Source organism: Zalophus californianus, chromosome X (genome assembly GCF_009762305.2).
Source record: "Zalophus californianus isolate mZalCal1 chromosome X, mZalCal1.pri.v2, whole genome shotgun sequence".
NCBI classification, from domain to species: Eukaryota; Metazoa; Chordata; class Mammalia; order Carnivora; family Otariidae; genus Zalophus; species Zalophus californianus.
Genome location: NC_045612.1, coordinates 882,848 through 897,929, shown reverse-complemented (window position 1 = coordinate 897,929; position 15,082 = coordinate 882,848). Strand labels below are relative to the sequence as shown.

General features: G+C 42.9%; 1 protein-coding gene across 1 annotated transcript; it reads right to left on the bottom strand.

Annotated features, from left to right (window-relative positions):
- Nucleotides 1–5,967: 5,967 nt before the first annotated feature.
- On the bottom strand, nucleotides 5,968–13,189 carry SMIM9 (small integral membrane protein 9). Its single transcript, XM_027609534.1, has 4 exons — nucleotides 13,094–13,189; nucleotides 11,812–12,107; nucleotides 10,473–10,602; nucleotides 5,968–6,078 (listed from the first exon to the last, which is right to left on the bottom strand). Exons 2-4 carry the CDS (start codon nucleotides 12,014–12,016, stop codon nucleotides 6,051–6,053), a joined length of 363 nt encoding a protein of 120 aa, XP_027465335.1. The 5' UTR covers nucleotides 12,017–12,107; nucleotides 13,094–13,189; the 3' UTR covers nucleotides 5,968–6,050.
- Between the last annotated feature and the right edge of the window lie 1,893 nt (nucleotides 13,190–15,082).

The window sequence follows — 15,082 nt, the reverse complement described above, 5'->3', positions numbered from 1 at the left end:
ACATTGCTGTCTGCAATTCAGTGATGAAAGGCCTGATTGCATCCAAGAGCAAACTCTTTTTTCCTTGTCTTGGGCCACATCTCCTACTGTTAATGCCACAAAAATTTTGAGGGATCGCGGAAGCAAAGGGAACCGACATTCCTTAGGAATCCTACAGCAGGATTCCTTACCATCCTAATACCTTGGTGGTGTTAAAACAGCAGTCCTAATGAGAGAAGGGTTTCTGAACAAAACGAACATTTACTGGGCTTACAGGGCTCAAGCTGTCCCCATCCATAGACCTGATGGAAACCTGGCCTCCTTTACCCCAAGCTAGTAACCTCACAGTATTATCAGCAGTTTATTACTCTATATAATCTTCTGTGGACCTTCCGGTAGCTCATAGCCAAAAGGAAAAAGTCCGAGGGCAAGAGTTTGCAGCCGCATCACCCAGTTTTCTCTGAGAAGAGGCTGACACCACATGATTGATGTCTCCCTTCCTCGGGATTACCCCCAAAGGAACCGTAGAAAGCCGAGAGAGAGAGCGAGAGCTATCAAAATGAAGAGTCTGATACTGGTGTGGAGATATATTAATTGAGCAATGGAATAGATTACAAACCACAGAAACATACCCCTACATGTGTGGAACTGTGGTATATGATACATTTGGGATGTTAGGTAACTCAACAAAGACTTGCATTAAGTGTGGAAAATGTTTACTTATATTGAAAGAGATAAAATGGGAACGCTCTTCCTGCCATATGCAAAAAAACCCCATCTATTCTAGATGGATTAAGAACTTAAATGTCAAAAACACACTTAAATGTCAAAAAGCTCTTGAAAAAAAACATCGGCAAAGAACTTTTACTTTGGGGAATAGAAAAAGATTTCTTAACAAAACAATGCCTACAAACCACCGACTATGAAATGGAATGTTGATAAATTTGGCTTTAACATTAAGAACTTTTACTTATCAAAAGACAAAATCAAAAGCAAAAAAGACCCCATGTGCTTTGGGAGAAAATATTTTGAGTATACGCAAATGACAGAGGATTCCTGTTATAAATATACAAAGGACTATAAAATACTAATTTTTAAAAATCCAGTAGAGAACTGGGTAAAAAATATGAATAAACATCTCACATATGGAGAAATAAACATATGAACCGATGTTCAACTTCATTAGTGACCAGGGAAATGCAAATCAAGACTACAATGAAATACTTCTTTATACCCATTCAGTTATCAAAAATTAAAAAGACTTAAAATACCACGTGTTAGAGACAGTGTCAGTCCATATGAGTTCATGCATCTACCCTCTTAGCTAGCGATTCCACTCCTAGGTATATATATCTAAGAGAAATTCTTGCATATGTACAACAAGGAACATGTACAACAATGCTCATGAAAATGGTTTCGTTCATAGGAAACGCCTATGAACAACTCAAATGCCCATCAACTGTGGCATATTCACACAACGCAACGTGATTGAACTAAGAAGAAAACAAATTAGAAACACACAAATATATAAAGTACAGAAAAACCCTTCCTTCATCCCTTCCCACTCCCCAGAGGGAACAACCTTACCCACTTTGGACTATAACTTTCCGGACCTTCCTCTGTGCACATAGAATATATTCAGAACTTATATATATAAACAGTTGCCTTTTTTGTCTAGGTAGAGAAACCAGAGTATACATGGTCTTGATTCTTCTGAGCCAAACCATTCTTCCTTTTTCCCACCTCCCCGTGAAGCAGGTGTCCTCTGAGGGCTAGCCCAAGACAAGATAAAATTCATCCATTTAAAGTAAACAATTCAAGGACGCCTGGGCAGCTCAGTCGGTGAAGAGTCTGCCTTGGACTCAGGTCATGATCCCGGAGTCCTGGGATCGAGTCCTCTCCCCTCCCTGCTCCAACCCCGTCGGGCTCCCTGCTCAGCGGGAAGTCTGCTTCTCCCTCTCCCTCTGCCCCTCTCCCCTGCTCATGCTCTTTCTCCCTCTATCTCTTTCTCTGACAAATAAAAATAAAATCTTTTTTAAAAAATGAACAATTCAGTGGTTTTTAGTATAATCACAGAGTTGTACAACCATCACCACTCTCTCATTCCAGGACATTGTCATCACCCCCAAATGAAGCCCTGTCCCCATTAGCAATCACTCCACAGCCCCCTGGTCCTTAGCCCCTGGCAACCACTCATCTATTTTCTGCAGGACTACTAATTGAGTCTACCACAAAGGGCTAAACAAAAATTCTCCGAGAATTTATAAACATAGTTCGGCCCTTGCAGCTCACAGTAAAATTAAAAAAAAAAAAAAAAAAAGTTACTACATACAAACAAGAAAACAAGGACCCATGGGTGAGATCCAGCAGAAACTACAGGTAACCAAATTGGACCAAAACCTTCAGATATTTGAATTCAAGATTAGCTTAACGTTAGAAAATTTATTAATCCAGGGGGACCTGGGTGGCTCAGTCACTTGGGCGTCTGACTCTTGATTTTGGCTCTGGTCATGATCTCGGGGTCATAACGTTGAGCCCCCTCTGCTTGAGAGTCCCTCTCCTTCTGCCCCTCCCCCCATCTCTCTCTCTAAATAAATAAAATCTTTTTTAAAAAAGAAAATTTCGGGGCACCTCCCAGGTGGCTCAGTCGGTTAAGTGTCTGCCTTCAGCTGTGGTCATGATCCCAGGGACCTGGGATGGAGCCCTGCATTGCGTTCCCTGCTCAGTGGGGAGCCTGCTTCTCCCTCTGCTGCTCCCCCTGCTTGTGCTTTCTCTCTCTCTCAAGTAAATAAATAAAAAAAATCTTTAAAAAAAGAAAATTTATTAATCCAAATTAACCACATTAACATATAATTGGGAAAATCCTATTATCTCAGTAGATGAAAAATATTCGACTTTTTCCCCAAAGATTTTATTTATTTATTTGAGAGAGAGAGAGAGTGAGCATGAGCAGGAGGGAGAGGGAGAAGCAGACTCCCCGCTGAGCAGAGTCTAACATGGGCCTCCATCCCAGGACCCTGAGATCATGACCTGAGCCAAAGGCAGAGGCTTCACTAACTGAGCCACCCAGGTGCCCCTGATAGATTTTTAAGTACAGAAATCGATTGCACTTCTATATACCAACAACACACAGAGAATATAATTTTAAAAGGTACCATTCAGTGCAACGTCTAAAACGATCAAATACTTAGGAATAATTGTAACTCTATATACCGTATAGATAGAATTATAGAATTCTGTTGGAATCCACTAAAAAAGAGCTAATAAATGGAGAGATAAGTCATGGTCATGGTTTGGAAGATTCAAACAGCCTATATATTTAGTGGTACTGGCCATATTGGAGATGCATCTTATCAAAATGGAAACTGAGACCAGTTAGAAGTGAAGGCAAGCACTTTATCCAAACTACTGCGCTCCAAAGAACCTCAGAGAGAGTGACTCCTTGAGCAAAATTTAGTTAAAGTTTTTCTTGAGGCATAGCTCAAGGTGGAAAAGTACTGGCCAAGTGAATCAGCTGACTCAGAGAAGGGATCATCATACAGCCTTTTTCTGGGCAGCCAGTTCCAGTTCAGGGTGCTCATTGCTCAGAATCTGGGTTTGCTCCTTGGAAATTATTGCTTCTTGGAATTTATTGCAATTATCTGTTTTTCTCAATTCCTAGAACTGCCTTTAGGCACAGAAATTCAGGTCAAAGTTCATGAATGGAAAAGTATAGCTTCTCACAATACTAAAAAAATACAATTGGGGTTGCCTGGGTGGCTCAGTGAGTTGAGTGTCTGCCTTTGGCTCAGGTCGTGATCCCGGGGTCCTGGGATGGAGCCCCACACCCCTCTGCCTCCTTCTCCCCCTGCTTGCGCGCGCTCTCTCTCAAACAAATACATAAAATTAAAAAAACCTGGACTCTACCGCGCACCATATAAAACTTAGTTTGGTAGCTTAAGGACTTAAAAGTGAAAGGCAAAAGCACAAAACTTTTAGAAGACAATGTAGGAGACTTCCTTTATGACACTGGGGTAGAAAAGGATTTCTTAGAAGAAAGTGATTGCCAAATTTGACCACTTTACAGTAAGTATGTCCCCTCTTCAAAATACATCTCATCAAGAGTGAAAATGCAATCCTCGAACTGGGAGAAGGTATTTTCCACATCAATAGCATTCAAAACAATGGTATACAGAATATGTAAAGAATGCCTACAGAAGAACAACTGAAACTACAAATTAGAAAAGTGGGCAAAATTCATTAATAAGAATTTCATAGAAGAGAAAGACAAATGATCCATAAACACATGAAAAGGTCTTCGGTCTCATCAGTTATTAGGGAAATACAAAGTAAGAAAATGACAGGGTATAATTTCTCATGCACCAGATGGGCGAACTACGAAAAAGGACTGATGATGTTTCACGTCCTCAAGCGGGCGGGACACTGGGAACGTTACACCCCTACTGCTGGCAGGTGTGTAAATCGGTGCAATCACTGATCGTGGGTGGGGGTGCACTTACCCTTGGACCCAGCAAGTCAATCACAGGGTATATTCTGTAGGGAAACTCTCCTACATGTGCACTGCGAGACGGGCAATAATGTTTATAGAAGCTTTATTGAGAGAGGGAAAAAAAACCCCAAACCCAGAAACAGTAGAAACGTCCTTCTACAGTTGATGGTCTAAATAAGTAGAGCTCTTTTCAAGTATCAGCCTGGGAGAATCTCAGAACATACAGCAAGTAAACAAAGAAAACCACAGAAGAATACATACATATGATTGAGGTTTTATAAAGTTTAAAAACAGGCAAGGCTATGGTGTTAGAAGGCGGGGCTGGTGATGCCAAGGAGGAGGGGGCGACAGATTTGTTCACTTTGTCCACCTGTCCCCTGTCGGCCTCTAGTGCAGCCCATGGTCTTTTGGTTTGATCTAGCTCCCAGCAGCCTCTTTCAGTCTTATCTAAGTTCACCTTGGCCTGTGGTGTGGCCTGTGGCTGACAGCTCCCTAGATTAGAGTACCCCTTCCGTCTTTCTTTCTCTTTGCATTTTCCATGTAGCAAATTCCTACCTTCCAGCCTTTTGCCTCTGCTCAGTAAATGGCGACTCCATCCCTTCTTCACTTGCTCAGGCCACAAGCCTGGGAGGCACCCTTGAAGCCTCGCTCTCTCCCATACTCATCCAACTTAGATCCTGCCCGCAACTTGGCTGCTCCCCACCCTGGTCCAAGCGAAGTTGTCTCTCACCTGACTAGTCTCCCGGCTTCTGTCTCTGCTCCCCTATATTCTCAACATGGCAGCTGAGATGACCCTATAAAAACATCTACCAAATTATCTCCCTTCTCTGCGCCAAATGTTCTGTTGGCTCCCTTACCACGCCCACCCAAATCCATTCATTGGCCCACTGGGACCTACTCGGCCCTCACTCTGGTTTGTTTGCTGCTTTCGAACATATACCAGGGGTGCTCTTGTCCCAGCACTTGTGCCCCGCTGTGCCTTCTGCTCAGAACACCTCTTGGCTCAATGATCTGGATCCCTCCCATGGGCGCAGTGCTCCACGAGAGCCGGGGTTACTGTCTGGGGGGTTGCCCGCCAGGCTCGCAGTAGCTGTAAGTGTCCACTGAATGCTTTCAACCCCAGAACAGCAAAGGGGAAAAGCAAATTGATAATTTGTAAAACTATTACCAGCATTACATTTATAATAGTATCATTTTATAATATATAAGAGTAGACAAGTAGAAACACCCTAAGTAATTATTGGAAAAAGGGGGGTGGTTAAATGACTTACGTCATATCCACTGCAAGGAATACTAGGCAACCGCTTACGATGATATAGACATACATTTACTGACATGGAAAGATATCCATGATTTGTCATATAGTGAAAAAAACAGTAGGCTACAAAATAGCACGCACAGTGAAAGACTGTCCATGTGAACAAATTTCTGTGCCTGTGTGCACATCAGCATTTCTCAGTGTTTTTAAGGAGAAAATAAATACAAAGATAGTTTAAGATGGAAGACAATTTAATTTTAATTCATGGGTACTTCCTTGTTGTAAGCAAATAGCATACTCTGCCCAACTGAATCTTCTAGAGCTTCACTGGACTGGTTCACCTACAAGAATACTGGGAAAAGAAGAGAAATGAATGAACCAAGTTTAAATTCCTATACAGTGGCCTGGTTTGCACAGAGTTACTTTGTAGTTACATTACATTTCCCAAGATATGATTTTGGACAATGTCTCCTCTTAATATGAACCACATGATTTCATTCAGACAAAATGCTTTGATGACTTGAGAAAATAAGAGTATGAATGTTACTACCATCGTATGGTTGGGATTGGAGGTAGATGTAGAAGTATGGTTAGGTAGCTTTTCAGTTAAGTGTCTGACTCTTGGTTTCAGCTCTGGCCCTAATCTCATGGGTCGTGGGATCAAGCCCCACACTGGGCTCTGTGCTCAGAGTCTGCTAAAGATTCTTTCTTTCCCTCTCCCTCTGCCCCTTCCCACTTACACTCTCTCTCTCAAATAGACAAATCTTTTAAGAAAATAAAGTATTTGCTAAAAAACTTACTAACTAAACAACACAATTTGTTCTGAAAAGATTAGGAAGTGCAGTTAGATGAAAATCAATAAAACAACAATAGTAATAATAATTACAACCACCCGGGCGCTCAGTTGGTTAAGCATCTGCCTTTGGCTCGGGTCATGATCCCAGGGTCCTGGGATCGAGCCCCGCATCGGGCTCCCTGCTCAGTGGGGAGCCTGCTTCTCCCTCTGCCACTCCCCCTGCTTGTGTTCCCTCTCTAGCTGTGTCTCTCTCTGTGTCAAGTAGATAAATAAAATCTTTAAAAAAAAATAATTACAACCACCCATTTACCACCACAAGGAGATAACCAATGTCTAATACTTTGGTTAGATCCTTAAAAGCTTTTTACCCTGTATGTATAGTTTTTTAAATTAATTTTTGTTTTTTTTTGTTTTTAAGTAGGCTCCATGATAGCAGAGCCCAACACCGGGCTTGAACTGACGGCCCAGAGATCAAGACCCAGACTGACATCAACAGTCTGATGCTTAACTGAATGAGCCACCCACCCAGGTGCCCTTAGTTTCTAATAACAAATTAGTTTAAATTGTATATCCTCTGTTATAATCCGCTTTTCCCCACTTAATATTTCTTGAATATGATTCCATGTAATTATCCTCTACAACAACATTTTGGTGACTACATAGTACTCATGGTATGAACATTCGGTGCTTTCTTTAACCAGCCAATGGACATTTAAGTTGTTTCTATTTTTTCACTATTATAAATCATACTAAAAATTCCTTATACATGTTTCTTTGCATACTTGTTAGCGCCAGTCAACGTCCCTAATTGCCACCAGAGCACTGAGAGATGAACAAGGCTTCCATGATGATTTCCTCAGGCAACGAAGCACTTAGCTAGTGCTGTATAGGATAAGAGGCACAGAGAAACTCTTTCCAATCCTCACAGTGAAATGTTTTCTTTTTTTTAAGATTTTATTTATTTGAGAGACAGAGAAAGAGAGAGCACACAGAGGGAGGGGGAGAAGCAGACTCCGCACCAAGCAGGGAGCCCGATGCAGGGCTTGAACCCAGGACCCTGAGATCATGACCTGAGCCAAAGGCAGACGCTTCACTGACAGAGCCACCCAGGCCCTAGGGAAATGTATTTTTAAAAAAATCAGTATTATTGGGGCACTGGGCCGGCTCAGTTGATGGAGCATGCGACTCCTGATCTTGGAGTTGTGAGTTCAAGCCCCACATTGGGGGTAGAGATTACTTAAAAATAAAATCTTTTTTTAAAAAAATTAGTATTGGGCGCCTGGCTGGCTCAGTTGGTTAAGCGACTGCCTTCGGCTCAGGTCATGATCCCGGAGTCCCGGGATCAAGTCCCGCATCGGGCTCCCTGCTCAGCAGGGAGTCTGCTTCTCCCTCTGACCCTCTTCGCTCTCGTGCTCTCTATCTCTCATTCTCTCTCTCTCTCAAATAAATAAATAAAAATCTTAAAAAAATAAAAATAATAAAAAAAAATCCGTATTATTGAAAGTCTACTATGTGCCCAGTATCAAGTGCCAATGTTTCCTGGGACTTCGTGTGCTTTTATGACGATAGACTCAAAGCTTCCTTTATTATGGCAACATTTAAAAAATTATACCTCGAAGTGTTCTTTTCCTGTTGTATTATTTTGGTCCTTTTCTACAAAGAAGTTAATTATGTGCCCCCTGCATCTATCAGTGTTTCCTTTCATATTAGTTTCACGGAAATATTTCTTAATCACTAAATAAGGTTTTTTATGTAAATTACTTATGTCTATTTAATGGTTCTGGCTTTTTAAATCCTGTCTTGCCTATCTCCTTTTATATTTCTTCATCAAAGTCTTCTTTTGTTTTGCTGTATCTTGCCTTCCCTTTTGCCCTCACTGTCCTCACTGGTGTTTCTTTCACGAGCCAGCTTGCTTGTTCCCAGCCAGGCCTTAATGGTTCTTCTCCTCAGGTTGAGGCATCTACTTCAAAGAAGGAAGTATTTCTTCTGGCATGTTGCCTGCTTTATCTCCACAGAAGTCCTTCTGAATATGTATGTTGAACCGATACCTCAGATGCTTCCGATGCAGCTGGCTTGCTGGCCAGAGTTTGAGCAACGATGACTCAAGAGATGGAGAATCAGATATATCTTGACTTGAGTCCTGGCTTCTTTAGTTGGGAAATGCAGCCTTTCTCTGTCGGATATCTGTTTCATTTTTCCTTCCATATGTGGAATACAGCCACCCTGTGGGGCACATGGAAATATGCCACTCGGGATCCCCCTTGAGAAGAGCCTTATTTCTCTAGTTGCTGAGAGTGTTGTCAACACACAGCCTCTATAAAATCTCAGCCACTTCAGGGGCGCCTGGGTGGCTCAGTCAGTTAAGCCTCTGACTCTTGATTTCGGCTCAAGTCATGATCTCAGGGTTCTGGCATCGAGCCCCTGCATCGGGCTCTGTACCGGGCGTGGAGACTGCTTGAGATTCCCTCTCTCCCTCTGCCCCCCATCCCTTGTTCTCTCAAAAAAAAAAAAGTTTTAGCCGCTTCAGGCTAATGTAGGACAACTCTGATGGGGTCAATGGAGGCTTTGTTGGGCTTGCAAAGCAGTTTGACTTCTCCCTTCCTCCCCACACACTCCACAGGTGTTGATCCCTGATAATACCCTGAACACAGAACTCCTGTCTGTCCGCTTCCACGACAACTGACTTGTGGCACAATTTTATCACGAGATGAAAATCCAATTTATAATTGTATCCAGCTCAAAGTCCAAAGTACCTGGGTGATGCTTGGTTCTCTCAAATCTGGGTGCAGCTCCTCTTGGTTTGAGTGACTTATTAAGTAAAACAAGTTATCTGCTCCTGATCTCCACACCCCAAATACAAGGATGGAGCAGGAAGAGTATAACCACCATAAACATTCCCATTTGGAAAAATGAATAATGGGAGACACACAGCAGTCATTTGCTCTGTAAGTAATCCTGCAATCCTGCTGGGCAGACATATTGATTAGGCCTGATCTGCTTTATAGGAGAAGCTCTGTGGCCCACTGCCCACCTTCTCGGAGGTTCTTCCTGTCCATTATTCTCTGTGGCTGTGACTGAAGCAAGTGTTGGGGAGCATGCCATCCTAGGAAACTTCAAAGCCTGTGTCCTTCTCATGGAAGATCAGAGGTCCAAATACTGTTTTAAGGCTCACACATTTAGTTCTGGCTCACAGTTTCTTTGGCAATACAGTTCTCTCAAAAACTTAGCTGACATCTGTTTGGCTCCAATCAGTTCTATGTGTCAGTAACCATGTCCAGGGTAGTTTCTTAGACAGGTTCTTGATCCTGTGATCATTTCAGATTATCAGGAGTCTTAGGTGGGGATGCCACACCCTTAGCTGATCTTTGCCCTCAGTCACTTTATTAGATTGTGCAGTTTGAACAACCCTCTCATAGCTTCTCCCACTTGGACTCCGTCTCCCACCATAGCATTGACCCACCAGACAAGTATTCAGTTGTCTCACTAGCAGCTAGGACAGAGACAGGCAAGTAGTCATCTTCTGGTCAATTCTGATTGGATTAATAAAATTAAGGTTTTTCTACCTATGTTTATTTTGTTAACTATTTCAGGGATCTCTTTGACCTCATGTGGTTTATATAGATAAATATTGTGGCAAATTTTGAATTTGAATTTTGAATTTGTGACACTTGAAAACATAGTTAATTGTATATTTTCCATGTATAATTCCTGAACCAAAAGGAAAAATAATTAGGAGTTAATGAAGTTAGCAAGAAAAAAAATCAGCTGGAAACGCTGGTTATTCAATGTTACCTGTAAGTTGCTGGTAATGGATGGGGTGGGTTGGATAAAACAAGAATTACCTTCCTTAAAACTTTCCCATAATTATAGATGTATAGGCTGGTGGGGAACTTGATTGCTCTGCTGCCCCCTCAGGTCTCCCTCCCTCTCCTCACCCCACAGCAGCTTACGTGAGGTAGCAGAGGGTCCCCTCTAGGACTATGGTGAGAAGAAAAGCAAAAATAGCTGCTGGAGGTATGGAGCTCTTGATGAGATCCCACAAGTAATCTCTGAAGTTATTGAGCCAGAACCTGTGGTTTTCTGCAGAAAAAGCACAGATGTTCAATGAAGAGAGATCAAGTACGTGAGAAGGCTGGGATGTGAACCCTGGTTCAAGTTCAAATCATTGTCCCAGATATCATGGTCTTGTAGTTGCCCAGAGCCCATGTTCCTTTTTAAAAATTATTTATTTATTTGACAGGGAGAGAGCACACGTACATAAGCAGGGGGAGCAGCAGAGGGAGATGGAGATGCGGCCTTCCCGCGGAGCAGGGAGCCCGATGCGGGGCTCGATCCCAGGACCCCGGGATCATGACCTGAGCCGAAGGCAGACGCTTAACTACTGAGCCACCCAGGCACCCCCAGAGCCCATATTCTTAACTACTTTGCTGTGATGCCTCCAAGACTTTCAAGGGATGAATATCATCTGTGCCTCCTTGTATGTCAAACAGAAATAATAATCTCTGCCCCAGATATCTCAAGGGTTGTTTTGAGGTCATAGTGAAAAGATCTGAGCACTATATGTGTGCATGTCAGCAGCTGGGCTTTGAGAACAAGTCTTCCCTAACCCCTTCCCACAAACAACTTTAATTATTCCTTTGTCCTCAGGGAGCCTTTGTCATATTTCACAGAAGGTTGGCATCTATGGGTTTGGCTGCCCATCTGTGAACTCCTAATCCATGTCATTCTGCAAAGGGCTTGGTGCACAGTCGGTGGGTTAGTACTTGTTGATCTAAATTGACCAAACCAGAATAGTTTGCTTTACTGTAAACACTATTTTTCTTTTTTTTTTTTGAAGACTTATTTATTGGGGGCCCTGGGTGGCTCAGGGTGGCTCAGTAGGTTAAGCGTCTGCCTTGGACTCAGGTCATGATCCCAGGGTCCTGGGATTGAGCCCATGTGGGGCTCCCTGCTCAGCGGGGCGTCTGCTTCTTCCCCTCCCTCTGCTGCTCCCCCTGCTTGTGCTCTCTCTGTCAAATAAATAAATAAAATCTTTGAAAAAATAAAGATTTAATTTATTTATTTGAGAGAGAATGAAAGACAGCATAAGCAGGGGGGCGGGGGCAGAGGGAGAAGGAGAGAGAGAATCCTAAGCAGACTCCCCGCCAAGCAGAGTCCGGTTTGGGGCTTGATCTCAGGACCCTGAGATCATGACCCGAGCCAAAATCAAGAGTCAGCCACTTAACTGACTGAGCCACCCAGGTGTCCCTGTGAACACTATTTTTCAATACAAAATCAGCTTTTCCTGACCTGAGACGTGAGTCTTATGTTTCACAAAGATAGTAGGAACATTGATCCTGACAGCAAACACACCCCTTGAGCGTGGTTTCGATCCCGCTTTGTCTTGTATTCCAAAGGCAGATAAAGGTGATGTAGAGGAAGCTGCAGTCTCCAACAAGAGGCAACTCATGGAACACAGCAGAAATCCAATGTTCAGCAGCTTCTTGGGCTCCATGGATTCTCCTTAAGGCCACTCAGCTGTACTCCTAGCTCGTTTGGCCAAAGGGAGATGTCCTTTTACTTGGCTCTTTCCACAGCAGCTTTGTCTGAAAAGTTAGAAAATGGTGGGGTTTTGTTTCTGTTTTTTAGAGAGAATGACCAGCGGGGGAGGGACAGAGGGAGAGGGAGAGAGAGAGGATCTCTAGCAGACTCTGCGCTGAGCAGGGAGCCCGACGTGGGGCTCAATCCCAGGGCCCTGGATCATGACCTGAGCCAAAGGCAGACGCTTAACCGACTGAGCCACCCAGGCGCCCCGATAAATTGTTTTTCAATGAATGAATGGATAGCAAATTTTTTTTATTGCCTAAGGCAACAGTCCTTCCCATCCCTTATTCACTTACTGGAGGAACTAGAGAAGCTGAAGCCCGCCTTTCCCAGCCATCCTTGCAGCTAGCAATGGTTAGGTGACGTAGTCTGGACAATGAGGACTAACAGAAATCTGTTGGGTAGCTTCTGGGAAGACTTTCTCCTGTCTTGGTAAAAGAGATGGTGCTACCATTTTCCCTTGGTATGAGAAAAAAATAACCCCTAGGCTGCTTGGTATGAGAAAAAATAACCCCTATTTGAGCCATTCTAATTTGGACTTTTTTTTTTTTTTTAAGATTTTATTTATTTAGGGGCGCCTGGGTGGCTCAGTCATTAAGCGTCTGCCTTCGGCTCAGGTCATGATCCCAGGGTCCTGGGATCGAGCCCCGCATCGGGCTCCCTGCTCAGTGGGAAGCCTGCTTCTCCCTCTCCCAGTCCCCCTGCTTGTGTTCCCTCTCTCGCTGTCTCGCTCTCAAATAAAGAGAGCCGGAGCAGGGTAAGGGGCAGAGGGAGAAGCAGGCTCTCCACCGAGCAAGGAGCCCGACACGGGGCTTGATCCCGGGACTCCGGGATCATCACCTGAGCCGAACGCAGATGCTTCACCAACCAAGCCACCCAGGTGCCCCCTAATCTGGACTTTCTATTACTTAAGACATTTGTAACTAATACATTCATCTATTGTTTGATAGGGCTTAAAGAGACCCATGTCAGGTGGGAAGCCACTTACCTGAAAATTGACTTAGTGACAAGGGATCCAAAGAAGCCAGTGAATTAGGCTTCAGTCTAATAGAACTAGTCTACAGAAGACGCTGGTCAGAGTCTTCTCCTAAGGTCTCTAAAATTCCAAATAGAACTCTATCATCCCTTGTGATATCATCTACGCATATGACCCTCCCCTCACCTCTCTCTGACAGCTAAACATAGAGGCATCTTTTTCTGTCTATGTACAAACATCTGTGTTTCCTTTTAGGCTTGAAGAATTCCCAGATATTTTATTTGCCACATGGTATCTACTATACTTTACAATAGTGTACACATGGGACTTTAATAAATGATAAAAGTGGCATTTCTTTTTAGTGGAGAAAAGAGAGATGGTTTAATATGATCAGCTATTCATTTGGATGCACTGAAGGAAAGGCCCTACACACAAAAATAAATTTAGGGGCGCCTGGGTGGCTCAGTCATTAAGTGTCTGCCTTCGGCTCAGGTCGTGATCCCAGGGTCCTGGGATCGAGCCCCACATCGGGCTCCCTGCTCGGTGGGAAGCCTGCTTCTCCCTCTCCCACTTCCCCTGCTTGTGTTCCCTCTCTCGCTGTGTCTCTCTCTGTCAAATAAGTAAAATCTTAAAAAAAAATAAATTCTAGATGGATCAAGGACTAAACAAAAATGAAATCATATACATATTGGAATAAAATATGGGTGAATGTTTTTATAATCTTGGTGTGGAAAAAGCTACTTTAAGCATGTTATAAAACCCCAAACCATATTTGAAAGTACTGATGATAAATTTATTGCATAAAAAATGTAAAGCTTTCATAAAACAAAATATTGTAAATAAATATAAATGACAAATGACAAATTAGGTAATACATTTCATAGCATATATGACAAATAGGTTAATATTCTCAACATACAAAGAACTCTTACAAATTAATTTTTTTAAAGACTTATTTATTTTAGAGAGAGACAGAGACAGAGAGAGCGAGCATGCAGGTGAGTGGGGGGAGGGGCAGAGAGAGAGAATCTCAAGCAGACTCCCTGCCGAGTGCAGAGCTCAACCTGGGCCTTAATCCCACTACCCCTGAGACCATGACCTGAACGGAAACCAAGAGCTGGATGTTCAACCAACTGAGCCACCCAGGCGCCCCATCATACAAGTTAATTTTTAAGAAAAGAGGATCCCCTCCATAGAAGAACCAGCATAAATGATGTATTAGAGTTCTATCAGAAAAACAATGGATAAATTGTGATATACACCAAATAACATAATAGTATACAGCAATTAAAATGAGCAACTAAAGGGGAACTTGGGTGGCTCAGTTGATGAAGCGTCTGCCTTTGGCTCACATCATGATCCTGGGATCGAGCCCCACATCGGGCTCCCTGCTCGGCGGGGAGCCTGCTTCTCCCTCTCCCACTCCCCCTGCTTGTGTTCCCTCTCTCGCTGTGTCTCTCTGTCAAATAAATAAATAAAATCTTTAAAAAGAAACGAGCCACTAGGAAACATATGCAAGAGAGCTGGTTTCCAGTTTGGAGCTCTTACGGATGGTGCTCCCCTGTCTCATGGCTCACATGACAATTCTACTCTTAGGTCATTACCCAAGAGAATTATCGTAGGGCATCCACATGCCCAACTTTGGTAGATAATGCCAGACTCTCTTCCAGAAAACAGCAGAAGAGAGTTCCACCAGCTCCACATCCATTTGTCAATTGTACAAATATCTTCTCCCGCTCTGTGAATGAACAGAAAATCTGAATCTAAATGTAGTCACATTTATCAATCTTTTCTTTCATGGTTAGTGGTTTTCGGGATGCTGTTTAAGAAACCTGTCCATGACCCTCCTAGAAGTTTTATTGTTTGTTGTTCAGAGAGCTTTAATTACCTTAAAACTGATTTTATTTTTGTATAGTGTGAGGAAGGGGTCAAATTTCTTTTTTTAAAAAAATCGCTTTCTCTTTTTTTTAAGTTTATTTATTTACTTATTTTTAGTAATCA